The following is a 27,315-nucleotide window of genomic DNA, read 5'->3' as shown; positions in this document are numbered from 1 at the left end:
TTCTCTGTGGAGCATGCTGACCGCTCCACCAGACTGCTCAGAAGCACCAGAAACTGGAATGACTAAGACCGAAAAGCAGTCTACCAAGATGGTTTAAACTAAGATAAAAATGTTCTAGATCTCTGAAGAGAGATAGCTCAGGGGGAAAAAAATCCTGAAGATTGTACTTCTTTGGGGGAAAAGATTAAGATTCAATTGCCTCTGGAACACAGAGAGTCCTTGCTGAACCCCAAACTTCATCCCCCAGGGCCTAACTTAATAACAGCAAAATGATGGCCCAATTGGGCACACACAGGATCACCTCAGGCTAATCACGGGGAGGCAGTCTGGGGAACAAGGACCACAGCTTTCCAAAAGCAAACTATAAATAGCCTCATTAGAGAAAGCAAAATGCTCTAATCTGACGGCAATTTGAAGCATGTAAGAAAACCCAGCTCAAAAGAGAAGACAATGGTAGAATGAGACCACCACTTAAGAGAGGGCAAAATTACATTAAGTATGGGGTTGGGGGAGTGGAGGGGGGGCGGCTGGGCCAAACTACAGAAGTGATTAAATCCGTTCCAGCTCCATCAGACAGAGGAATGGAGTTTATGCCCCAGGAGAGAAGGCCAACGTGGAATCATGCATCCAGTTGGAATCTGAATACTTACATGTTCCTCTGGGTAAAAAGACTGCTATTTGCTGCAAGTTTATTGGCTTCCGACAGTTCCACAATCCTCTGTTCCAGGGATCTGATCTTGGAATCCATGGCATTGATCATCTGAAACACAGGGGACCTCTGAAACCTCAGAGACGGTTGTCCCAGAATAAGAGACTTTTATCACGTGGGCTGGGGGAAAAGTCTCACCTGAAATGCAGGTAATCTGACCAGAGGTAACAAGGGACTCAATTAGCCTGTACCCTGAGGATCACAGATGTCACTGCTCAAAGGGATGGCACTCACTCGTTTTACCAAACAGAGATTACACATGACCACACTAGCTAAGTGGCTTGCATTAAAAACATGCAGGACTTATTCAGAAAACTGACATTCTGCAGGTAAACAGGCCTCGTTAGATCCCCGTGTCACCTGCATGTGACCTGAGCCTGCAGGAACCTCTAAGTTGAATCTGCAAGTTCATACTTCTCATCCCCCATGGGGTTGTCATTTTCTGAGTGATTCCTTCTCACCCAGCCACTACTGTCCTAGATTTTCTACATCAAAGTTTCCCCAACATAATGAATCATAAAAATCGGGGTGGGGGTGGGGAGGCGGTCATGATTAAAAATACAACTTCCCAGGACCCTCCTTTAGGGATTCTGATGTGGAAAGTCTCGGTGGGGTCTGAGATAATATGCAGATTAACAAGCACCGTGGGTGAATCGTATGCGCAGCAAGTTTCTGAAACATCTGCCTACATGGATTAGAAAGGAGAGAAAGGGGCAAATGAAAAGAAGACACAAGAGGGCGACCAAGGGCCACTGGGCATTTTGAAGGAGTTTTCTAGATGATGGCAGCTCAGCAATAAAAGAAGAGCCTGAAGGGCAACACTGGCCCCCCCTGAGCCTCTACCTCCACTGCTTCTAGGAAAGGTGCAGAGAGAGCTACTTGTTAGCAATACGCTCCGCAGGAGAAAACACAAAGAAAAGTCCATCAGCTGAAATGGACTCTTCTCAGGTGTGTGATCTCTGGTCTAGTTCACAAACCCTCCTTCCAAAACTGACTGCCACTCCCCATACCTACCGCCTTCTGCTCGCTGAGAATTTTGCCTTTCTCATGAGCCTCCTCTTCGTGTCTCTGCATCATATTCTCCAGAGTCTCTTTATTGGCCAGGTCCTTCTTTATCTGATTGTCCAACACCTATGGGAAACAGAAGAAGTTAGTTTGCTGAGTAGCAAAGCTGAGCACGGATGACACGGGTGCACTAGAGACTTCGGGGGGAAAAGAAGGGAAGGAGGCAAAAAAGCAGTGGAGAGGACAAGCCCTCCAAGCTCAGGGGAATTGGAGAAAAGAGAGGAAATGGAAAGCTGTTTCTCAGCCAGGATGAGATCAAGGAGCCAGGTATTACCATAAAACGGCAAGTACGCCATGAACTTGTACTAGTAAGAACTTATTTTACCATCAGGAGTCAAAAAGCCCCGAAAGGTCTATCCAAAATGGAGGTGGCCTCCAAAATGAGAGGGGGGGAAAAAAGCTTTCTACAGACCTTACCATTTGCCAATATTACCTGGGGACAACTTTATCGTAGCCGAGTAGTTTTCAAAACACTGCTAGCTCTTAATGTGTACAAAATTAATCTAGGTATCTCTGGGCTGTGTACAGAGAGACAGAAAGCTGAAGACTGAGGAAGTCTGTGTGACCAAGGCTGATGTTCAGAAACAGCCACGGATGAGAGGATTTTGCCCGCCAATAACGTAGGTGGAGAGTCAACATAAAAGGGGAAAAAAAATGCCTCTTTCCTCTGATCCAGCTGCAAAAAAAGTCCCTGGAAAGAGAAACCTTTCCCAGAGGAAGAGAAATCATGTGTTCTCAGTGCTGAGAACACCACTGTAAGCACCTACTGTTCCCAAGAGGAAAAAATAAAACAGTAACGGTGTCACCATCCACAAGCTTGATCTAATGTTCTGCGAGGCTCACAGTCCTACCGGTTGCCAAAACAACAAGCGAAAAAGAAAGGGAAAAAGACCACATCCTAACTTGTCCAAGCCTTTGACCACAACCCCATGTTTCTCATCTGAGAGAAGCCACTCTGCTTTTCTGGACGACACCAACTGCATCAGATACCGGGAAGAACGCTGAAAGAATTGGGGTTACTGATGGGATTGAAATCTGCCTTCCCCACAATGTCTATTGTGAAGGGACCTGCACATAACTCATGGGAACATCATCCCTAAAAAGAGCCAATCAGCAGGGAGGGGTTCTGCAGGGTAAAGAAAGGAAAGAACAAATTTCAAAGAGGGCTTTAAACTAGAACCGACTGATGGAAAAAAATAGAATGAGAGTTGGTAGAGAAGAACAAAAGGTGGAGGATAGGGTCACAGGAAGACGGGAGACGCTCACTAGGACAGGTGGCCCCTTCTCTCAGATGTCAGGGTGTGATTCTAAAATTACGAACAAAAAAAGGATTGAATCTAGGGTATGATCATACTTATTACTAAAATGGCCTTACAGAGGCTGGGACAGGAAACACGAAGCAGAACAGGCTAAAAGAAATGCTTTCATCAAGATTCCAGGAGGAAAAGAGAAGAAAACAGATCTTTCCCTAACATTCCAGAGAGTCTATAAAACAAAGTTCTTTCCATCTAGACAGCAGCAGAGACCACGTCACGTCTACACAGGGTATGCTCTTTGTTTTACAAAGTGCTAAAGCGATGAAGCACATTTTCAGGGGGCCTCTTCTCAAAGTAAGACCCTCCTTTGGCAGTGATGCATCCCAATAAGAGGTAAGGAACAAGAAGGGCCAGAAGGAACAAGTCTCTGTCAAGAATGCATCTCAGCTTTGATAGGGTTCAAGTAGCAGAAGGACGAACAAGAGGTAGGGAAGGAAGCCAGGAATTTGTTTGAGAGCTGCCACTGCAGACATTTGTATCAATTTAAGACAGAACATGGCTTTTTGACACGAAAGTCAATATAATCACACAAATCACAGAATGAGTTTTGCAAAGGGCTACTTTCATCATGCGAAGCTGTCAATGGACTCCTGTATACGGTCTCGTAATTTTCTGAAAGTTAGTTTATTCCAAAGATAAAAGTCTGGAAGCCAGTAAGAATTCAAACCGAAAGGGTTGGTATATACAATCTAAAATGCACTAAGGTAGGACGGGTCATGCCAAAACACTTTGAGGTCACTTCTGGGTTATTTTCCTTTTTTGTTGTTTGTTTTTTAATGAAAAATAATCAAAAGTAACACCGGGGGTAAAAAGAAAGAAGGTGCCGGGTGGTGAGGGTGATGATGCTGTGTCAGCATATACATGCTTGGTTCTCCAAAAAAGGAAGTCAACTCTTTGAGGATACCAATCAAACCAATACAAGCAACATCACAAAAATGAAACGCCTCCTTCACTGTCTGATTTGGAAGGGGAAGAAATAATATTTGAGATGTGATGACCAATGTCTGATTCTCAAGAACCTACGAATTGAGTGAGAGGCTTAGTCTGAAATCATAATGAAAATGTAATGTGATTTTAAAAGGAACTAGATAGGCTGGCATCCATTCCTGACCACTGAGTTGATTAATAATAATCGAATTGAAATAATAATTTCAATAATTGAAATAATTGTTGTATTATTTATGTAGTGGGCTAAATGATTTAGGTCAGCTCTTCTACAGAGAATAACTTAAAATGCTAGATAAAATATAGAAAACATTTTCCCAAAAACATCTAAAAGAGACGAAGAAATTATGGACTAAAATCTAAGTGAAGGTAGAAACCCAGAAAGGTAAAAAGGCCATGAAGCTGTTGTTAACTTGAGGCATTTGCTGAATCAAATAAACTTGAGCTTCATTTTTAATAGCCTCCAAGGGTAAGAAGAAAGACAAAGCAAAGCCCAGGGCCACACCAGGGCCACCCCAGGGTGGGCACACATTTTCATTCAAGATCTCAAAGAATTCCCATTAATAATTTTCCAAAGAAAATGAACAGCACACAAGACAGGCACCATGAAAAAGAACCAAGTAAAACAACGGAGCAAAAACAGACCTTCAAATACTTCAGATAAAAGACAAACTTAGAAATAAATGCAGGGAATAGAAAATTATTGTCTTAAATAATCTAGGAAACTTGGGAAAGAACAAAATAGAATGTGTAGAAACAAAAAATACAATAACTAAAATTTAAAACTCAATTGGGAGGTTTAACAGCAGATTAGACAGGTAAGAATTAGTAAGCTGGAAAATCAGTCAGAACTTGCCCGGAATATAGCACTGACAGATAAAGAAATGGAAAATAGGAAAAAAGGATACATTGGAGGTGATCTAACACATGCCTAATCAAATTCTCAAAAATGAAGAAAAGGGAAAAGGGGAAGAGATAATATTTGAGATATAATGACCAATAATTTTCTGAAATTTATTTTTAAAAAAACACAATATGTTCAAAATCCAGTATATCTCAAGCAAGACAAATAAAAATAAATCTACATCTAGCCACATCACCATAAAACTTCAGAAAATTAAAGACAAAGCAAAATTTTAAAAGGAGCCCAAGAAAAAAGACTGATTACTTTCAAAGAAAGCAAGTTAGATGACAGCTGACTTCTCCATAGCAATAATGAAAACCAAGAGTCAATGGAATGAGAACCGCCTACCTAGAATTCTATCCCCTGTCAAAACATCTTTCAAGGATGAGAATGAAATAAAGACATTTTCAGACAAACAAAACAGAGTGTTTCTTATCAGCAAAGAATGTCCTCAAGGATATGCTTTAAACAAAGATCCCAGGTCTGAGATACTTCAAGAAGGAAACTGAAAGCAAAGAATGTGGTGAATCTAAATCTAAATTATCGTGGACTAAATGACAGTGAGTCAAAAACATATTATCTTTTAAGGATGAAACTAAGATACATGATGACCAAATTTTTAAAAATATGTATTTTTTTGAGCCTCTGATAGCCAAAGCCTCCATATGGATGACACCCCCAAAACCTCCCACCATGGCCTGAGGGACAGCATTTACCCCAAACAGTCCTTGGTCTAGCAAGGAGTGACCCAAAGTGCCCAGGAAGAGAGAGAAGCTATGCGGTGCTAGAAGAGGAATGCCAGGGAAGATCAGAAAGTGTCTTTACTTTAATTTTTTCCTCGTAGTGCTGTTCTTTCTGTTTCAGGTGCACCTCTAGATGCTGGGCTGAGAGCTGCGCTTCCCGGTGCTTCTCCTCCAGCTCCTGGACACAAAAGAACAAATGGTCAGGTGTGCAAAGGGCAGGACATAGCCACGTATGTTAGACATTCACAGGAAACATGACTTTGGCACAGGTACCACAGTCAACGGGCATCTGTTCCTTCATCACTAGCCCTAAGGCTCGTGGGATGGAAACCACCACCGAGCCTTGGCCTTGAGTTTCCCAAGTCCAAGGAGTCACACATATATACACACAGCTGGTGTGCTGGGGTCAGAAACCTATCGGTGTGACAGGTCAGAGCAAGGCAGCTCTTCACCTCTGCACAGAGAAATACGAGTAACAAGGCAACATTTGAACGTTTAGTTCCACACAAAGCCCCTGACCACTCTCTTGAACCTCAGGCCATTTTCACTGCTATGACAGCCTTCCATGAGAAAAGTAATTGTCATTTCTTTTAAATGTAAAGCTAATTTAGTATGATGATAGACAAAATATCTTCTTTTTTCCCATTAACGAAAGGACTGCTCAAGAACCTTAGCTAAGAAGGAAAACTAATGTTACAATTCAAACACTTTACGTTTTGAATGATTATTTTAACTGTTATGTGGTATATGTGAATGGAGACATTCATGGGCTATAATGTTTATATGATACAAGGCTAATAGGGACAAAGCAGAACATAAAATACACGGATAACGATGTAAATATGTATGCGTACACATGAAAGATGGGAAGAGAATTTGGAGTAATATAAATAGCTCAAATTTAATGTTCTCTTTATTCTTTTATTAAGTATTCTGATTTTATAATTCATTTGAATTATAATTCATTTGAAAATTATACCAATTCATTTGCCAATGTATTATAAGCTGATCTATAAAAGGCAGCGTTCAATTCACGGAAACATTCTCTAAATGCAGATTACCACATCTGCATCTACATTAATTCTTATGAATCTGGACCCATTAGTTAATTACTAATATCAAAAGACATTACTCCAAGTTTTCATCTCTTCACAGTATTGTGAAAGTTTTCTTTGAAGTGGAAGTAATTATGAGAATTTTGAAGAATGAGGAAATTATACAGGCTATGTCCATAAAATGGGAAGAAAATACTTTCAAATTCACATGCACATAAAATGTTACTGATGAAAGTTTCGAAATTCTAACGTCTGTAAGCATTGCCTTTGCTTTGGGGGCCAGTAGAGTGTTCGATTTTAAGACCAGGTGCACACGCTCTGTTGCAATCTAACAGATGTGATCTTGAAAAGTTGAACGTAAACAGGATTTTAATTCATAAAACCATACTTAAAAAGAGCTTTATGTGTACTAATGGATCTCCTGTGATGACTTCTTTTATGAAAGCAAAAGACTTTGCTATAATGAGAACCCCAATGATCTGTTTTGAAAGTTCTTACCAGAATAGCAGATATGTTAAAGCGAATGACATTTTGGGATCTGTTTCGAAGCATCATCATTACATAACGGTGTGAAGGACCACCCTTTGCCCATGTCCTAGATACTCTGCAGCCTACGCACTGTTCTTGAGCAAAAGGCACCTTCCAATAAACGAAGGAACAACTACAAAGGTACTCGGGCAGGTGGCAAGATACATTAGGACAAAGAAATCTGCTTACTTTTCCTTTTTGTTAGAAATCACTTGATAACCATCTTTTCTTAGTTTCAGTCCTCATTAAATAGCATGGGAATGGAAATCAGAATTGAAAAACAGGTTGAAAACTCAGATACCTGAGACTGACAGTGCTGAGACCAAATACCTGGTCTATCGGCCTACGTATGAATGGGGGGTTTACAACATACAATCAAAGAATGCAGAATTCTATATGCCTACATTTTAATTACAAGTGAACCTCTGGAAAAGCAGATATTCTAAGATCTGACTTCTTGGTGGTTTGGCATTTTTTGTTGTTGTTGTCATTTTTTTGAACATTAACTTTTCTACATGTATTGGATGAAACTCTTCAGTCCTGTTACACAAGCACTGTTTTTCACGGCCGTATTTCCAGCTCCTATGACAGTCTCTGGCGTATAGTAGAAGCTCATTAAATATTTGTTGAATGAATGAATGAACACATCACCAGTAAACAGAGAAACACTTTGCAACCACAAGAGACTGAACCACTTTGTTTGCACCAAGGGACAGCGGTGGTATCTCGGTGGGATCCTATTTCACTCACGATAAAATTCACACACTTGACAACTACCAAGAGAAACTCTGATGACGGAACAAGAGAACAACAAGGGTAGACTAACAGTCACACTTGCCTTTGTACATACATGTATATACGAAGACTCTGTGTCAAAGCAAAACAATCTAACCAATTTCTCTTTCACCTGATTGCTCAAGAGCATCCACAGTCTCATGGAAATATACAAACACAGAAATGTGAAGTTTTGAAGGACTGTGTGTTTATGGGTGTGTGTGTGCGTGTGTGCACTAAGTAAAGGCCCGTAAGTTGGCCATTCTTGAGTTCATACAGTTGCTGGTGACTCATTTCCCAGAACTGACGCAGAGAGAGAGAGAGAAAGAGATGAAGGGACCTGCTCACCACCTCGCCTTCTTATGGTGGGGAGGAACAGCCGACTACTCCAGAGTCTCTCCTGGGGCGGGGGAGGAGGGAGCTAGGAACAGATTCCGAGTCATCACTAAGTGGCATCAAATTTCTGGCTTTGGGACTGACTTTGAGGAGAGTCCTTCACATGTTCACCTGCCTTCCACCCTGGCAGGGGAAAAACTGTAACACAGCAGCAAACACTGCCCAAGCCTTCCTTGATTACGTTACTTTGGTCCTTGAAGCCAAAAACAGAACCACGACAGTTACAAACCTAAAAAAAGAAGACCTGCTACCTCTAAGGAAATTGAAAAAAACAATAATAACCAGCTGTAGCAAAGAGAGTGAGTGGGTGAACATGGATCTGTGACAAATACTACTCTGAGAAAAACAATTCTGCATGACTAATTTCTTTCTTCTCCAAAAGCAAGAATCTGGGTTTTGGTCTTAAAGATCAAAACCCCAACTGCTTTTTAAATTGGCATCGCAAAGTTAATGGCCATACAAAATTCTGCTGATAGAAGAGTACGTAAACACTCCTGTAAAAATCTATTGGAAATGACACAGTATGCACATTCATATTTTAAAATGTCAGGCAGTAGCAAACAGAGCCAAAAATAATATTTGTGGATCTATTACCAGTGCTGAAATGTCCAACATTTGGTTACTCACACTATTCTCTGATGTGGCGTACGCTGAAACCACTTCTCTTAGTTCACCTACTCGGTGGTACCTCCCCTCTGACGGTGTTTAATGCTTCTTTTTACCCCCTTCCCTCTGCAACCTCTAACCTGTTATCTTTTAACTTTTCAACTTCCGTTCCTGCTCACCAGAATTTTATCAGCCATCTGCTGGATCTGTTGGGATTTTGTCTGGATGTCATCCTTCAGTCTGTTTTCTCTACGCTCCATGGTCTCTAGCCTCTTTACCTTGTTCTCCAGAGAATGGCGGCGTTCCTGTAGATCGTGAATCAATCAGAGAGTTTTAATGGAGTAACCGCTACAGGCATAACGCCTGCACCAAGGGAGAGAGCCCTCAAGAAGCATACACTCGAAGCGGGAAGAGAAGTCTCAGGCACCCGCAGCAACAGCGAAGAAAATAAGACTCTAAAATTCAAGTACTCGGTTGTGTAGGTTACAAGAGTGCATTCATTCATTCAAATATTTACCAAGCACCTACTATCTGCAAAAGTACCACACTGGGCATCATGTAAAGTACAGAGAGGAAGCTGACATAATTCCTGCGCTTGGAAAAGATAAGACAAACACAGATAAACAATATAGGTTAAGAGAGGGAAGAGCCATAAAGCAAACAGATACAGACGGCTGTGGGAGGGCCTCGGCAGGAAAGAGGACTTTTCACCCAACAGGTGAGGGGAAGCCATAGAGACATGAGCTTTGGAGAAGGCCGGGATATGGGGAGGGCAGAAGAGGAGAGGGGACGGCCTTTCAGACAAAGGCAGGCACGTTGGCAGAAACATGAAGGTGGTCGAGAGCCAGTTTAGGCCCCAGCTGAAGCCTAGACTGGCTACAGCTTAAGATGAGTGACAGGGAGAAACAGGAGAAAAGGTGAAAGGGGAGCATTTGTGGGTCAAATAGTTGCGAGTTTCATGTACCAGGCTCAGGGGTGCGCCTAAGACATATGGAGGCCCTGAAAGGTTTGGGATGGGGTAGGGGTTACTGATGAGCCTTCTGTCTGAGGTCCACGAGTCTTACGTCGCATGAGCTAGCTGGGAGCAAGGAGAGACCGGAAGCAGAAGGGCAAACAATCACTCTATTTGCTCAGCTAAGAGAAAGAGGGCCTGGTCTATAAGGCGGCCTCCAGACATGGCCCGCAGGGGTGAGCAGGGCAGACGTGTGGCTGAGCGCCGCACTGCATGGCAGGCTCCAAGGAGAAGGAGATGACGCCCAGGTTCCAAGCCGGGGGTGGAGAGATGAATGATGGTGACCCTGAGGAGGCAACTGGGCTCGTGGGGCAAGATCCCAAGCTCCTTCCAGGTTTGAGGCACTATTCAGACACCCAGTTGAGATATCAGGGGAGCAGTGGGAAATACTGCCTAGCACAGGGGTGAGGATGGCCCCAAAGAGACGTGTGCAAACCGGTTCATGCCAGCACTGTGATAGGGAAAAGCGGAAGGCCCAGTCACAGGGGGAGAGTTAAATCAACTACGGCATGTCCGTTTTGGAGACCAATCCAAGGCACTAGGGGAGGTGGAGGGAAGAAAAAGGGAAGCGTCACTTTTTATTCTATATTCTTCAGTACTGTTTCACTTTTTGACAAATGAGAAGGCACTCGTGTATTTCCTGTATAATTATATAAATGATTTCAACAACAACAACAACAACAACAAAGAATCTGAGGGAGAGAAGAGGCCCAAAAATATAGATCTGGGAAGCCATTGACACACAGGTCATAGCTGAAGCCTTGAAAATTAGTACATTATTAACACTGTGGGGAAGGCAAGGAAAAACAAGGGTACAGAGGGAAGAAAAGGAAAAACTCAGGGATGGCATTACAGTTTGTCTGTATAAACATAAACCCTCCCAGACTAGTGGGAAAATCAGAGGAAAACAAACAGAAAGGGAAAGCTTTGATCAAAATATCTTTCTACTTGAAGCCGCTGTGACAAACCTTTCTTCCTTTGGGGAAAACATTTCCAAGCCTCTCAAGCTTCAAAGATAATTTGCAGAAGGGAAAAGCAGTTTGGTCAAACATAGACATGGTTGTGTATTTCCTCTCTCTTGGCACAGCCAAAGGCCAGTCACAGTCGCTCACCCGTGGCCATGCTGGGACCAAGGTCAGGCCACCGCTGGCTGGAGGTCTCCTACTCACCTCAGCCTCAACGAGCTTCTTTTTTATGCCTTCGGAAGAATCCTCGCGGTTCTGCAGCTTCTCCAGCTCACGTTCAGCTCGCTCCTTTGCCTGGCGTATATTCTGCAGCAGCTCAGTGGCCTCTGTGCTGGCTTTTACAGCCTACCAGGAAAGAAGGGACAGGGCATGGATGGCCAATTTATTCAATCTTCTAAATGGAAAAGATCAGGGAACACTGAGCATACACAGTATATCCATTTTTCAAAACATATAAACATTCATTTTATGCTGTGTTTCATCTATTCTAAGGTGTACTTATAAATGTATTTTTTAACATCGCTGAATTTGGAATGCATCCTACAATTAAAATTGACAGTGTTTTCCTCTTCTTGGGGTACAGATGATGATGTGTCTGACAATCATCAGCATCTTAGATTTAATGCAACATTATAAATGCAAACACAAAAGTCTAGAAGGATTTATCTACCCAGGTATTAATGTATTTACCTCGGAGCATTAATTTTCTCCTTACTTAATTATCTCACTTGCTAATTTTCCTATGGGAAATTTGTACTACATTTATAAGAAAACAAGACAAAAACTATAATTTAAACTTTTTTTTCCAAATACCTTTACAAAGGGCACAACAACCACAGTTTCATGGTAATTTGCAAATCTGTGTTTAAAAAAAAAAACAACAGCTAGACCTTTTGAAATTAATGTTTATTTGGGTCTTAACTATACTGCAGCTCTTACAGCAACATAATAAAGATCTGCGTTTAAGAGACTGACAACCTCATACTTACTTGCTTTAAATTAAGATTTTTAAAAAGTAGAAGCTTAAAATTTTAAAGTGGAAACTGCAAGAAAACTCCAATTGCAAGACCAGCACTGTCCAATATGGGAGCCAACAGCCACAGGTGGCTCTTGAGCACTTGAACGTGGCTGATGTGACTAGGAAATAAGTTTTTAATTATATTTAATTCATTTAAAAACTGAAATAGTGTAAATGTTTTAATATGGATACATGCTACCAGGATATTTTGGAGATATTGGATTAAATAAACTATATCATTCAAATGATACCACTTCTTTCTTTTCTGCTTTTTCTAAATGTGCCTGCTAGAAAAATTTTAATTACATCTGTGGCTGACATTTGTGGCTTACATCACACTTCTGTGGAAGAGCACAGTGCTAGATGAAAACTTCACAAGCTTCTAGCTGAAAGAGGGCAATAGAGGCTTTCATGAGTGAGCTCAATAGATAAGAGGGCTAAGGCAATACATATAGATTCAACACAATTCCTATCAAACTACCAATGACATTTTTCTCAGAAATAGAACATATAATCCTAAAATTATAAACCAATTGGAACCATAAAGGACCCCAAATAGCCAGGACAATCTTGAGAAATAAGAACAAAGTGGGAGGTATCACACTATCCAACATCAAATCATACTACAAGGCTATAGTAATCAAAACAGTATGGTACTGGCATAAAAACAGACACATAGATCAATGGAACAGAATAGAGAGTCCAGAAATTAATCCATTCTTATATGGTCATTTAATCTATGACAATGGAAGCAAGAATTTACATTGGGGTAAAGACAGTCTATTTAATAAATGGTGCTGGGAAAACTGGACTGACACATGCAAAAAAATGAAACTGGACTACCTCCTTACGCCGTATACGAGAACAAATTCAAAATGGATTAAAGACTTAAATGTAAGACCCGAAACCATAAAACTCCTAGAAGAAAATATAGGGAGTAAATTCACAGACATTACCCTGAGTAATATTTTTACTGATATATAGCCTCGGGCAAGGGAAATAAAAGGAAAAATAAAGATGGGATTACATCAAACTTAAAAGTTTTTTCACAGCAAAGGAAACCATCAATAAAACAAAAAGGCCAAAATGGGAGAAGATATTTGTCAATGATACATCTGATAAGTCAGTTGGAAAAAGACAAATACCATATGATCTCACTTATATGTAGAATCCAAAGAACTGAATAAATGAGCAAAGTAAACAAATAGTCTCCGAGATACAGAGAAAAAACTGATGGTTGCTAGAAGGGAGGGGGTGGACATGAAGGAAAAGGGGAAGAGATTAGACAGCATAAATTGGTAACTACAACATTGCCACGGGGATATGAAAGACAGTTTGGGGAATATAATCAGTAATGTAAAAATTTTGTAGGGTGTCAGAAGGGCACATGTCTTATTAGGGAGACCACTTCATGGCGGTGTAGATGCTTGACCACTGCACTGTACACCTGAAGCTGAAGCTGAATAATGTCGTATCTCAACTATGATTTAATAAATATATAGTCATGGGATATGGAGTACAGCATAGGGAATAGAGTCAATGGAATTGTAATAGATATATACGATGTCAGAGGAGCAATAGATTGAGGAAGGGGGCGTTACCACTTTGTGAGGCGTGAAATGTCTAACTATTGCATTGTTTTGTACAACTGAAACTAATTTTAAAAAAAAGAATAGGTAAGAGAGGGAGAAATGAATGGATAAAGAAAATGTGGTACAGACAGGCGATGGAATATTATGCAGCCTTGAACAAGGAGATCCTGTCACATGCTACAACATGGATGAAATTCAAGGACATTATGCTATGGGAAATAAGCCAGTCACAAAAGGTCAAATACTGTATGATTCTACTCATGTGAAGTTTCTAAAGCAGTCAAAACCATTGAAACAGAAGACAGGCAGTTACCAAGGGCTTGGGGGAGGAAAAGGGGAATTAGTGTTTAGTGGGCATAGAGATTGTTTTGCAAGATGAAAAAGTTCTAGCGATCCATTGCACCGCAACGTGACTACACTTAACACTACTTAACTGTACTCTTAAAATGGTTCCGATGATAAATTTAATGTTATGTGTCTTTTACCACAATTTTAAAAAGGGGGGGGCTCTATTTAACTGAGCCAGTAAATACATTCACAAACATTCACAAGGCATGTTTGAGAACCACATTTATTCCGGCCCTGAATTAGCGTTTCCTGCGTTCAACTAGCACAAACCTTGCAGGAGGCCGTAAACTAAACTCACCCCCTTCCCCAACTACAAGACGACGCCTCGGTTCTTCCCACCTTCCAGCGCACAGCAATGCTGCCCACAGAGTTCCTGATTGAAAGCAGTCTGCGTCGAGAACAACACACACATCCCTTACAAATGTGCAAAATCGGGAGACTGGCCCCATGAAGGGAGAGAAGCCAGTTTCTTGGCTTCTGTCACAGTATAATTACAACTTTTACTTGCGAGTCTCACACAGCATGGTTTTTAAAAATAAACACTGCTGACACGTCTCAAAATGAAAAAGTATACTCAAAACTCTCATATTTTCAGGTAACAGCTCACTCCCCCTTAATTTTCCTCAGTGCTGGGTGACTAATTCTGTTTCATCTTTCATGCTCCAGGACACCAAGTAAAGGATTTGAAAATGGGAGGTAAGCTCCCCAAAAGTCACCTCGGGCTTACCTTTTCCAGCTTCTCTTGGAGCTCCTGAATTTTGAGCTGCTGCTCAGCATTAATCTATAATTAAAATCCCAGGAAACAAAGCAAAAGGCAAATCGGTATTAAGATCTTGCTACATTTATTGCAGTCCTATTTTCTTGAGGTTTCTGTGGGGTCTTTTTGGTTTGTTTTCCAGTACCTACTAATGGAGAGGAAAAACAGTGGCCTATCAGAAGAGACTTTGAGTGTCCCATTGCAAATGTCCCATTGCTGTCTCCACACTGACTATTTCTCTAGAGCCAGCAACATACAAATGGCAAAAACAGAACCAAACTCGCCCAGGGCCTTAAAACAAGGAGAATTTTCCCACGTATTTTACTAAGAGTCTGGGTTTATTTGTTACTGTGAGCAGGCATGACCAAAAAATGAGGTGTCTTCTAGCTCTTTCAGAACTACAGCCAAAGTTACAAGGGGTCACCCAGAGGTTGACCATCAGAATAAACCTGGGAGAACGTTCTCTGTTCATGGCCAGCATATTCTTACCAATGACTGGCCACCGATAGTAACATTGAAAAGATTATCTACCCAAAACAGCAAGACTGAAACGGAACGTACCTTCTCCAGCTTGGAATATTCTCCCACTTCAGGCTTCCCTTGATCCTTGGCCTGTAATGAAGAAGACACAACATGATGGGCAGTCTCAAGAACATAAAAGTCTTAGAGATAACACTACCTGCTGTAGTTCCTTGGTCTCTGGAGCCAAAATAACAATGACGATGCTCATGATGTGAATAAATAGGTTATCTTCTCTAAATAAAGACCAGGAGCTTTCTCCAGGGAACCCCATTACTCCCCAAACGTACACTCATTCAGCTAGTATTTCCCTCTATTCTTGCTAAGATCATCCACGATTCTACCCCCAAAACACCCTCCTGGCGGGTGGCCGGCTACCTTCATCAGTTTATGCTGACACTCTGTGGCTTTCCGCTTGAACTCTTCGGCGGCGAGCCGAGACTCTCTGAGCTCGGATTCGTAGAGATCACTCCGCCTTCTTGCTGAAACCAGGTCTTCTTCCAATTGATTCATCATCAACCTCATTTCTTCCACTTGAGCCTGGTACTCCTAAAGAGCGGGCAATGGAAGGAAGGGGAGCTTTAGAGCCCCTGCAAGACGGGCAGGGGAGGTGGAAGAACTTGGACCGCAGAGGGAAGACCAATACGGGAGAGAGAGAGACTGAGCACAGACCTACAGAGGTGAGTAGACAGATGGGCAAAAGGGATAGGTGTGGGGAAAAAAGGGTATTAAATCTTTCAACTGTTTTAATGTGGGACATGTATCACTAGTAACACCATTTGGAACACGTGCCTATAATAAGATGCTTTGAGCAAATAATACCACAAATGAGCACAGAACTTTTAGGCATTAACACAGAAAAGCTGGAAGGGATGTTCTTTAAACAACCAGGATAAACTGCTTACATGCAGCTTTCCTCCAAGGGTAATCGTTTGTATAGATTTGTCCTTTAGAAGTCATGTGCTCCTAACATAATTAGATATGGTACTAGTTTAAAAATTAACCTTTCAGACGGCACAAGGGGGTAATTGGAAAGCTCAGTGGAAAGAATCTTGGAAGGTGAAACTCATCATGTCAGTTTCTCGCCATTAATTTCTCTGGCCCCAAAACTGAATGATGAACCTAACATTGCTCTTGAAATGCAAGTCACCCTGAAACTTGGAAAAGTCACAAAACTCTGGCTCTGGTCAAAATAACTTGTGAAAAAAATTACAAAGAAAAAATTATCTTGTTCCTTCAAGCAAACCTTTTAAAGTGATCCAAACAGCCTGACCTTTTCCAAAATGCATTTCGAAAATCAAAACAGAACATCTGAATTGAGGTTTTACAAAATTGGATGTACCAGAAGAATGGGCAATGGTTTTGAACACTTTTGGCCAAAATGGGAAAATATTCTTTGTTAGCAAAATCAAAGTTTATACATATTAGGATTATGAATGAGCATTTATGTAATCCAAGGTGCCTTGTGGGGGGTGGTGTACAAAATGAAAAGAACAAGGAATTGAATCAAGACTGTGTTTGACATTCATAATATACAGTGACTATCTCTAAGAACCATTCCCCATGAAATAATTGAAGAGGTATCAGTTGAGCAAGGATATGGTTTCTTTAATCACAGGGCAGAAAGTAAATCTTTCATCCTATTGTAACAGGCAATCCCCCGCCGGAGCACACAAAAGGGGAGGTGAAGTTCTTATGAAAATGGGGTCATTTTCATGCAAGCACACCTCTCTCTATATCACTGGTAGAGGGGACAGGAAAAATATGAGCCCAGAAGGAAGCACAGTCTCATTTCACTCCACCCAAAAATATACAGTTATTGAAGGTCAATCCTAGAAGTGATGGGGCACCAGGTGTCCAGGTGGTACATAATCAATGGGTGATATGCGGTTATATAAGCAAAGGTCTTTGTAACCTGCTCACAATGATCTGAAAACACAGAGTAGAACATGAGCCGATTATGTGAAACAATACATCTTCTACTTGTGGTTTTTCTAGACCCCTTGGCCAGGGTCGCGTTATGAGTTTTGTGGCTCTGGGTACTGTGCCTTCCTGGACCCCTTCCTCCATTAAAAAATAATAATAATAATAAATATATATATATATATGACTTTCATATAAAGACAAAAACAATATTATCTATGAAAACAGTCTCGTTGACCTAAAAGCTCAATTTTTTTCTTCTAAAAGTGCCATCCGCCCTACCCACAGCCACAAAACACCCAACTGGAGGAAGCAGAGCTGGGAGAAAATCTTGGACATCTTTTATCCTCAAGCTCCCTTTTCTTTCTTGAACTTACGTCAGCAAGAAGGGAATGTAATTTTCTTGTTTTGTCAAGAGCAAGGGCAGAGCGGCTGTTCATCCCCCCAACATCTCTTTCCTCAGCTGTCAGCACCCAGGGGGGAGGAAGGCAAGAATCAGGCAACAGTTCTGTCAGCTCTCTGAGCTCTTCAAGCATCCAGCCTGCCACAGGCCTCAAAAGGAATTCTGCCTCATTTGTTGAGCTGCTGTTATTTTGCTGGATACTTCAAGGCACTCTTATAAATGCGACAGCTAATCAAATCCCTGCTTCAGGAAAAATCTGAGCCATCAACAGGTCAGTTCCCAAGGACAGCTGAGAGAGAGCTGTCATATCTCCACACAGACTGAATAGTGGGTCAGAGATGAGCGGGGTCAGAATAAGGGCCCATGGATGATTTCGGAAGCCTAAGGTAAGTCTTCTGAATGGAGCTTCAGAAGTTTGTGGAAGGGGCAGACATAGCCCTATTCAATCAGAAATCCTGAAACACGAATGCCTTCTGTGCTACCTGAACTTCTATCTCCCTTCCTGAGGAGAGTAGCAAGGGAAATCCGGAAACTGCTAGTAATGGTGCATGACTCAAACTGTCACGTGAGACTCTTAGGTGTTTTCTTTTGAACCAAATCCAAATACTCGATAAGGGGTGACTAAACAGAAGTAAAACATTAAAAAATACATAGCTATATAGACATTAGCTGTTGCGATCCAGCGTGGGGCCAAAATGCCAAATCAGGCAGGAATTGGCATGCTGCAAGCCAAATGTCAGGAGTTTGCCGAAAGCATGAAATGCTTTTTCCTGGACTGCAAACATCTTGCTCTCACAAAACTTACCAAAAGTCCTAATAAATCCTTCTTCCGATGAGAAATAAAATCTGAAACCGAGATGTTCTCCCACCACCCCACCCCCGCCAAATGGAACTTTTAACAGTCATTAAATCTAAAACTCCACACACATGCCAACTGTGATATGAATCATAAAAGACGTTTCTTTGAACTCAACCACCTTTCAAAATGTCCTGATAATCTATAGAATTCATGGATACCAGCTGCTCCCTCTGGTGGCCAAACACAGCTTTCATTTCCCCAGGATGTCACAAAAAGCAAACTTCCAAACACATTGAGCTAATGGGAGAAAAATAAGCCCACCTCTTGAAACTTTTAGGATAAAAAACTGTTGAAAGGAGCAGTGAGTCAACTATCAAAGCAGATGTTTCAAACTGTACGCGTGGGCTTCAAAATCTCTAAGATTAATATTGTCCAGAAACCTGATGACCAGATTGCTACGCTTCCTCTGCATATTTACTTTTAACATTTTTATCAAGCACAGAGGATATTAACCAATCATTTTAAAATATTAGGGTCTTAAATAGTTATGCCAACAAAAACTCCCAAAACAATTAATTCCGTCTTTAAAGAACAGTTAATGGATCAAATTATTTGCAAGAGTTTCTTATGTTACTTTTAGCACCACCCAGATGGCTAAGTTTGTACCACCCGGAGACAAAAATGTTCATGACTGTTTACATTAGATTTTCTGAAGTGAATGAGAGTTGCCTGGCAGCTGATCACTCAGCTCTCCAATTGCTCACTGTCATTTCTTCATTAAAGCTTCTATTTACAGTTTCTTCAAAGGACAGAAAATCCATGCTAAAAAGGAAACAATGCAGAGAAATAAAAATGAACCATCTAGAAAGAAAACCCTTTTAGAAAGGGGAAAAAAGAAAGAGTGGGCTTTTTAAAGGTCTCAATGCTGTTTTCTGAACACACAGGGATGGCTTTCTGCACTCAGATGGGCCGTGTTACGTCTTACTCTCAGCCTTAACTGCTCAAACTCTTCTTCTAGAATATTTCTCTATTGTAAGTAAAACTATGAACTATCCTAGCTTCTCTCAAAAATTTCAAGTGTGTCTGAAAAAGCTATAAAAATATTTAAGTTGTTTTAATGGTCTAAAGCAGAGGTTGGCAAACTTCTCCAGTAAAAGGCTAGTCAGTAGGCAATTTCAGCTTTGCAGGCCATGTGGTCTTTGTCACAGCTACTCACCTCTGCCAACTGTAGCATGAAGAACTATGGACAATACGTGAGTGAATGAGCATGGCTGTCTTCCAATAAAACTTTAATTATGGACACTCAAGTTTGACTTCCATGTAATTTTCACATGTCGTGAAATGTTGTTCTTCTTTTGATTTCTTTGTTTTCCCCCAACCGTTTAAAAATGCAAAAACTATTCTTACCTTGTGGCCACAGGAAACAGGTGGCGGGCCAGATTCACCCCATAGGCTGCAGTTTGCCCACCTTTGCTCTAAACCTATGCCTTTAATTGAAAAGAGTAGCCACTATGGAGCGCAGATTTCCAAGGACCTAGAACGAGCACTCTACAGTTTATATAAACTATGAGGAATCTAACATTTCCAAATGACCTACCTACATACCTCTCTCTCCCCACCCTCCTTTCTCTTTCCCGTCTCTGCCTCTCAAACACACCTCTCCTGAAATCAGAGGTCAGAATTGTCGCCCGGCTCCGGGGCAGGCAGTCATACCTGCTCTTTGATTTCTTGGAGCTTCCGGCTCTGCTCTCTGATATCGTGGAGAAGCTGCAGTGCTTTGTCATCCTCCTGGGACACCTCCATCCTTGCTTGCTCCAAACTTCGCTTTAAGCTCTGCAGAAAGCAAAAATTTTAATAGGGATGCCCTGTGGATCCTGCTCTGCTTGAAAAGATTCATTAAGGGAGCTGCAAGCTGCTTCACAGACACCAAGACGGTTTCGGGTGACGGACCAAAGTTGACTACTTCCGGTTGGTTGCCGATTCCAGTTTTCATCCTGTAAAACCCCTGGGTTCGAGAAACATCATCTCAACCTTGTGACCTTGACCTTGTGGGTCCAGCCTGAAACTACATCGACCTGTCTCCTACCACCATCTACCTGTCCTAGCAGATACTTACTTGTATGGTCAGGACTAAAAACTAGTAAGATCCCTTAGCCGTTTTAACCACCATTGAGATGGCTACAAAGCCTTTTCTGTAGTATCAGTTATTCAAGGACTATCACGTATATAGCTCTCTTTCAAAGTAGCAATGACTTCCTTCTCTGCCCAGTTGTCACTTAAGACTCCAAGCACTCTATTTCCATCTCCTGGCTTCCGTCTCCTGGACACCTTTCATCCATAAGTTTCCCTCAATGCTTCAGTGGCACTGAAATATAGATCTGAAATACAGAGCTGAATAACTCCACCCACCACTGAAAGGCAGCCAAATCTGGAATGGAAACATAGCAGTTATTCTTAATTAGCCACGTCCTATAGATTTCCTCTCTCTTGTGAGGAGGAAAAAAAAAAACTTGAAAAATGTGTGATTCAACTTCTTAAGACTGTTTAATTGGGCACATTAAAAAAACACCTGAATGAAAAATTTAACGAGACAATGGAGAAGACAGTCTACTCTCGTGAAGGAAAGAAAGGAGAAAAAAAAAAAGCCACATGGTAAATAATGACAGAGGGTCTGGGTTTTATGTAAAGGCTGAGCTTTCTTGTTGCTACGCTGGTTGTAGGCAAGGAAAATTGATTTCAGGCAGATTAAAAATACATTTTCTTGTACTTATTTGCGAGTTTGGTTCCTGAGGCTGATCGTGTCAGACACGGTGTAGACCGGAGAGGTCAGGATGGGAGGTGTCACGACCCTTTGTGACTTGCTGTAATGACGACGCCCATCTCCGAGCTCGGCGGCCTACCTGGACTTTCTAGGGTCCAGTCTTACTTCTCTGGGACCTCTCACTTGGCCTCACACTACTCTGCAAATCACAGAAGCTCTGGCTTTCGTACTCGCCCTTCCTCTACTCTCTGCCATTGGCTGTGATGTGCCTCATGAAGCTGTCATGAAACAGGATGAGACACACACAACAGGAAGTGCCACCTCCAAGGGAAGGGGACTTTGGGGGAGGCTCACACTGCATTCTGTGATGTAGGTAGCAAGGTCCTGCTCCAGGAGGGATCTCTGAGTCTCAGAGGCCTTCAGCTCCACCTCCTTCTGACTAAGCACAGCCTCCACCTCTGACACTCTCCGATGTAACCGCGTCATTTCCTGTTCCATCTGAAATAAACACATCGACAGGTTAAAAAGGCCCATGGAGTTTCGTTGGGAGCAATCAAATCTCAAGTAGCCTCCGAAACCACCTGGTGGTCTGGGCTGGCACTATTTCGCCAAAGGTTGGGAGGTAAATACCATGGTTTCTTCGCCTGGGAGCGCACAGTTCTTCGTAAGGATTGTCACCAATGCTAAGTCACTCCTCTCTTTCAAGTCTCGGTTCACACTTGATCACTTCTCTAACCCAGTGAGCAAGGAAGCCACAATCATCATTTTTCACCTGTTTGCTTTTTGGGTTTGGTTTGGTTTTTGCAGACGTCACTTTAATTTTATCCCAAATCCATCTTGATCCCCCCCATCTCCTTGCAAAGATCTAGAGGACAAATCCAGGACAGGGCAAGGAGATATGTATTCGTCTGCACTCTTAGGAGTCCCGGACAAGCAGTGACTTTTATGAGCTTCCAGAAAGCTGCCCCTGGCCGGGAACAGTGAGTGTTAAGAGACGTAGAGCATAATCAACACCGTGGCCGCAGTTACATAAGCAGGAGTTTTAAAAGACTAGGAAGAGAGACTTCGCATCACTCAAAGCAGATGGGATGCATCTCGGCCACAGGTGAGGACCCACGCCACCTGCCGGAAGAAGCAGACATCTGGCTGGGTCATGCTGAGGAACGGGCCGGGCCGGGCCGTGTTAAATCCAGGGCCTCCTCTGGTTAAGATTTAAAGGATTTACAGCAACGTCAAGGCCCGAATTCATCTCCCTCTGAGCTGCTGGAGGCGTGACTTCAGCGAGGGAGGGAGCACCTCGCTCGCTCTGTATGGATCAGGTGGCTCAGTGCCAGCAGCGGCCCCGGGCGGCTCCCTTGGCATATATTGACGGGAGGATCCTGGAGCAAGGAGAGAGGCCGGCTGCGGAAATAAATACCTTGTGACACTTGTCCTGGGAGTCTTGCAGCTCTTTGCTTTTGATGAGAAGTTTCTTTTCCATGGAGCTAGTCTTGGCAGGGGAGTCCAGGCCCAACACAACAGACCTAGGTAGAAAAAAACCAATGTCAAGGTGGCAGGTAGGTGGGCCTGAAAAGCTGCATTCAAAAACGACAGCACAGATGAGGGACCTTCCAGGGTTCTGAGGCTGTTGGCCGAGCTTTTAGTAATGACATCAAGGCCATGAGGCAGGGAGGTGGAAGGAAGCAAGAACTCTGTACACAGGCGGACCTGGGTGTATATTCAGTCGCCACTGACCTGAGGCAATGATTCAGACTCTGAGTCTCAGTTTCCGCATCTACGAGGCAGAATGATCATAACAGGACCTACCACACAGGAGCATTACACACAGCATCCTTCCTACATGGCCTCATTCACTCACTCAGCAGGTCTGCAATGTGCACCTACTGTTTTCCAGAAACTGTCCCAGGTCCTGGAATGGCAGTAAACAGGACATCAAGGTCCCTGCCCTTCTGGAACTGACATTCCACACAGGGCAGAAAGAAGGCATCAGGCAGACACACAGACAAAATGTTACAGATGGTGATAACTTCTGTCAAAGAAGGAAACAGGGTGATCTGATGATAGAGGACACGGGTCGCGGGTCTGCCTGAAGCAATGGTAATCAGGGAGGGCTTCTCCGAGGGGGTGACATTTGAGCTGGCGCCTGAAGGATCAGAAGGTGCTGGCCACCCAAAGCTCTGGAAGGAAAACAAGCTCTAGGGAGGAGGGATAATACATGCCATAGTCCGAAGCTAATACAGACAGTAGCCAATAAATAGTTGGTCATTATATATAATACTATAGGGATCACATTATTGTTTATTCAATCCCCAATAGCCAGTTGGTTCTGTTTCATTTTATAGACACTGCTAAGGCTTATGGTAGGCCACATAATGTCCCTCCCCCCAGATGTCCACATCCTGATGGTTCCTGGCATGGCAAAAAAAGACTCTGCAGACGTGAGGAAGTTAAGGATTTTGAGATGGGAGGGGATGGGGTTATCCTGGATTATCTGGGTGGGTCTGATGTAATCAAAAGGGTCCTTGTAAAATGGAAGCAGAAGAGGGAAGGAGATGTGATGACAGAATTAGGATCAGAGAGAGACAGAGACAGAGACAGGAAGACGCTACACTGCTGGTTTTGCAGACGGAGGAAGGGGTCCCACACTGAGGAATTCGGGCAGCCTCTGGAAGCTGGAACAGGCAAAGACACTGATTCTCTTACAGGTTACAGAGCGTGCAGCCTTGTCGGCACCTTGATTTCAGCCCAAGAAAACCCATCTCAGACTTCCGACCTCCAGAACTCGAAGGTAATAAATCGGTGTGGTTTGAAGCCACTAAATTGGGGGTGATTGTTATAGCAGCTGTAGAAAACGCAGACACTTATTAAGCACTGATGACATGCCTGGTTCTGTTCTAACTCTAGACATGTTTTAAGTCTTTATTCCCCACAACTACTCTATGAGGCAGATACAATTTATTATCCTCATTTTATAGATGAGGAGATTGAGGCCCAGTGAGGTTAAGTAACTTGCCAGTTACTCAATGGTTTCTGTTGGTGTCAAAGAGAGCTGGGGTAGGGAGACTGACTTGAGGCACCTTAAAGAACCCTCAGGAAAATATCATCAAAAATAATGCAGTGTGACCTCGTAAAAGTGGGCTAGAAGGATGCTCTCTCCACACACACATACACACACAAAACTGATCCCCACACGTGTGTATAATTCACACACTCTACCTCATCTCTGGAAGCAGTTAATTATGGGTGGAGATGACAGTTCTCATCCAGGGCAGCTGCCCCTAGTGGTTGGCTCTCTGGGCACAAACACTGGGACTGGTGAAGGGCAGGACTGGGGCGACAGCGGCGGAGGTTCTTACACAGGGAGGGACGTGTGGCAGAGCCCACTGCTGCCCCACAGCCCCATCTTTGTTGCCTTGGCAACAGGGTTGCAGGAGCTGGTTGTCAATGAGCATCCGCATCTTACCAGCAGGTGAAAGTTCTGCTTCCTGCTGCCCCAAACCATGTCCCTGCCTAAAAGAGGTAAGTTTCCTGCAGCACTGACCCAGAACACCTGTCCCCACGGCTCCCGGCCCAGTGCCAGGGCTGGCGTGATGGTGCTGGCTCACTGTACACCCCAGGGACAGCTCCCTACACACACACTCCCAGGGCAGCCAAGTGAGTCGACACCCAATCAGGCTGCTCTGTCCAAAATCTGACTGTGCCACTCCTAACTATATGACCTCTCTGAGCTTCGGTTTCCTCATCTGTGAAATGGGGGTAATATCAACCTACGTCAAAGAGTTCTCGCGAGGATTAAATGAGATGCCCTGTGTAAAGCCCTCAGCAGAGTGCCTGGCTCGTCATGAGGGTTCCATAAATGTCAACCTATTACCAGTCCCACTGTCCTTTTGATCACCACCCCCTATGCAAATAGCACAGGCCTCGCAGACCTCAGTTGCTTGAAATAGTCAGACTCAGGGGGCTAAATTCCCTCTGTGCCATTATTCATGTTAAAACAAATGTTGATTATTCATAGAAATGGGCAGCAGGGACTGAAATCCAGAAATAAATCCTTTTTAAAATCTAACTTTTGGCCAGAAATTTTAACCAATTTCTACACCTCTCACTAGCCTGTTTTCTACCTAAATCCAGCCAAACACACACACACACACACACACACACACACACACACACATATTTTTTTTTTTTTAATCTGAAGTGAAGTGGGTTGCTTGGTATGGCCTTTGCTATTTGCTTTATTCCTGACTTCACTCGGGGGATGAGCTAGAGAAGACCCAAACCACCCAAGGAAGAAGGGATGAGCGACATAGAGGGGCTCCCTGGTCCTTCAGTAATCCAGAGTCACCCACATGTCACTAAGTCACACGCATTGACATGAGTCAGAGGTGACAACACAGGCCACAGCTCTTTGTGCCCAAGCACGAAACTGGCAACCTTTAGAAGAATAGTTACATGGATGCGTGACCATGTGCCCAAAACTTGATGATACATGGAAGACGGGCTCCAGCGGTGTTGAATGTTTAAAGTGTGCTGCTGTGGTTACAAAGCTGATTACTTATTTGCCCAAAAAAAAAAAAAAAAAAAAAAAAGTTTCTAGGTCACTCATTAATGGGCCCAGAATGGAGGGGACGTGCGGCCCACCCACAGGCACTTGTGGGAGACAATGCCACAGCCCTCCTTGTCACGCAAGGTGCAACTCCCTCATTCTGCTATTTTGATGCTTGACAAATGTTCACTGTTTCGAAGTTCTAAGTACGGCAATTAAGAGCTCTTCACAATAAAGGTGCTAAAGAAATCTTTTTTTATTTTTTCAAAGAAATAAAAATCACATCTAAAAAAAGCTATAGTAAGAATTCTATGACTAAACCCGGCTTGTAGCAACAATCTCATAAACAATAATGGGATTGGAGCATGAGACTGGAGGAGAGGAGGGGAAAAGGTCATCGCAGCTTTCAGGAACTTCCCTGAACAGTATAATCACCTGAAGAGCTTTTGAAAACTACTGATGTCAGACAATGAAAATACTCCACGTGATACTATCATGATGGATACATGTTATTATATAAATGTCCAAACTCACAGAATGGACAATACCAAGAGTGATTTCCTAATGTAAACGAGGGACTTTGGGTGACAATGATGTGTCCATGTAGGATGTGTCCATGTAGGTTCATCAATTGTAACAAATGTCCCTCTCTGCTAGGGGATGTGATGGTGGAGGCAGGGAGAAGATGGGAAATCTCTGTACCTTCCTCTCAATTTTGCTGTGAACCTAAAACTGCTCTAAAAAAAAACAGTAAAGCATTAAAAAAAAAATGGCCAACCAACCAGTCTGTCTGTAAGTGAGAGACAGACAGACTGGGGGTGGAGCCTGGGCAGCTCCTAGGTGATTCCAATGTACAGACAGGATTGGGGAACCATGGTGCTAATTAGAAGAAAGTGCCTGCGATTTAGGGTCTAAGCATTTACAGCTCATAGTATGACTGTCCCCAACATTTGATGCTAGGTGGCCTTCTGGCCATGCCATTTGGAACTGGTGCCTTTTGGTCCCTCATTGAGTGGAAACACAATTTTGAAGTTAATCATGGTGGGCTAGGAATTTCAGACCAGGACTATTCCTACCCCCCACCCCCAATTTTAATAAGTCAATTAAAATAAACCATTTCTATGAATTTCTACAAAAGAAATATACGAGCGATAGTTAACATGGCTCAACTTAGCATATTTGTATTCTACTCACTTTTCATGTAGACACTGAGGCCAATTCAATCTCTAGGGCCAATGATAGGCTCTCAATGATAGGCTCTCTTCTTGACGGCGTCGATCCCCCCAACAGATATTCTAAAATACTATCACAACTTATTCTTTTCTAGGATTTCATTCGCCATCCTTCTGACTTTCAAAACAACACCAAATTATTGTAGACAATTGCATTATTCTAGAATTGACCATAATGCATATCACAGGTTGGGAAGTTACATCCAACACAGACTATGAGGACCGTGTCCTCTTCAAGTAGCAACTCTGCCGGTCGAAAATCACCTTGAAACACCTCATTTCATCAAGAGTAGTACTATTTCAAGAGCTGATGGTAGTGTTGCTTGAAGGAAAGTTTGCAAAAAGCCCTGCGGAACTCTAAAGTTATGGGTAACGGGCACAGAAGTACTATTAGATTGA

The 27,315-nt window shown here is 42.7% G+C and overlaps 1 protein-coding gene across 11 annotated transcripts in view; it reads right to left on the bottom strand.

The window, feature by feature from the left end:
• Positions 1-27,315, bottom strand: part of CIT (citron rho-interacting serine/threonine kinase) — a 211,848-nt gene that overhangs the window by 55,280 nt on the left and 129,253 nt on the right. For 8 of the 11 annotated variants that reach the window (XM_074321905.1, XM_074321908.1, XM_074321909.1 and 5 more), the window contains exons 11-21: positions 22,556-22,661; positions 21,493-21,636; positions 20,091-20,210; positions 15,631-15,801; positions 15,295-15,345; positions 14,704-14,757; positions 11,223-11,363; positions 9,221-9,346; positions 5,765-5,860; positions 1,724-1,840; positions 651-760 (exon numbers count right to left, since the gene is read on the bottom strand). In XM_074321905.1, the coding sequence (XP_074178006.1) occupies positions 651-760; positions 1,724-1,840; positions 5,765-5,860; positions 9,221-9,346; positions 11,223-11,363; positions 14,704-14,757; positions 15,295-15,345; positions 15,631-15,801; positions 20,091-20,210; positions 21,493-21,636; positions 22,556-22,661 (1,236 nt within the window). The remainder of the gene's footprint in view (positions 1-650; positions 761-1,723; positions 1,841-5,764; positions 5,861-9,220; positions 9,347-11,222; positions 11,364-14,703; positions 14,758-15,294; positions 15,346-15,630; positions 15,802-20,090; positions 20,211-21,492; positions 21,637-22,555; positions 22,662-27,315) is intronic. The other 3 variants (XM_074321913.1, XM_074321914.1, XM_074321915.1) reach the window with 1 other exon arrangement.

The sequence above is a fragment of the Rhinolophus sinicus genome, linkage group LG16, assembly GCF_036562045.2.
Source record: "Rhinolophus sinicus isolate RSC01 linkage group LG16, ASM3656204v1, whole genome shotgun sequence".
Lineage (NCBI taxonomy): Eukaryota > Metazoa > Chordata > Mammalia > Chiroptera > Rhinolophidae > Rhinolophus > Rhinolophus sinicus.
Note: the sequence above shows the minus strand (reverse complement) of the source record. Positions and strands in the feature narration are given on the sequence as shown.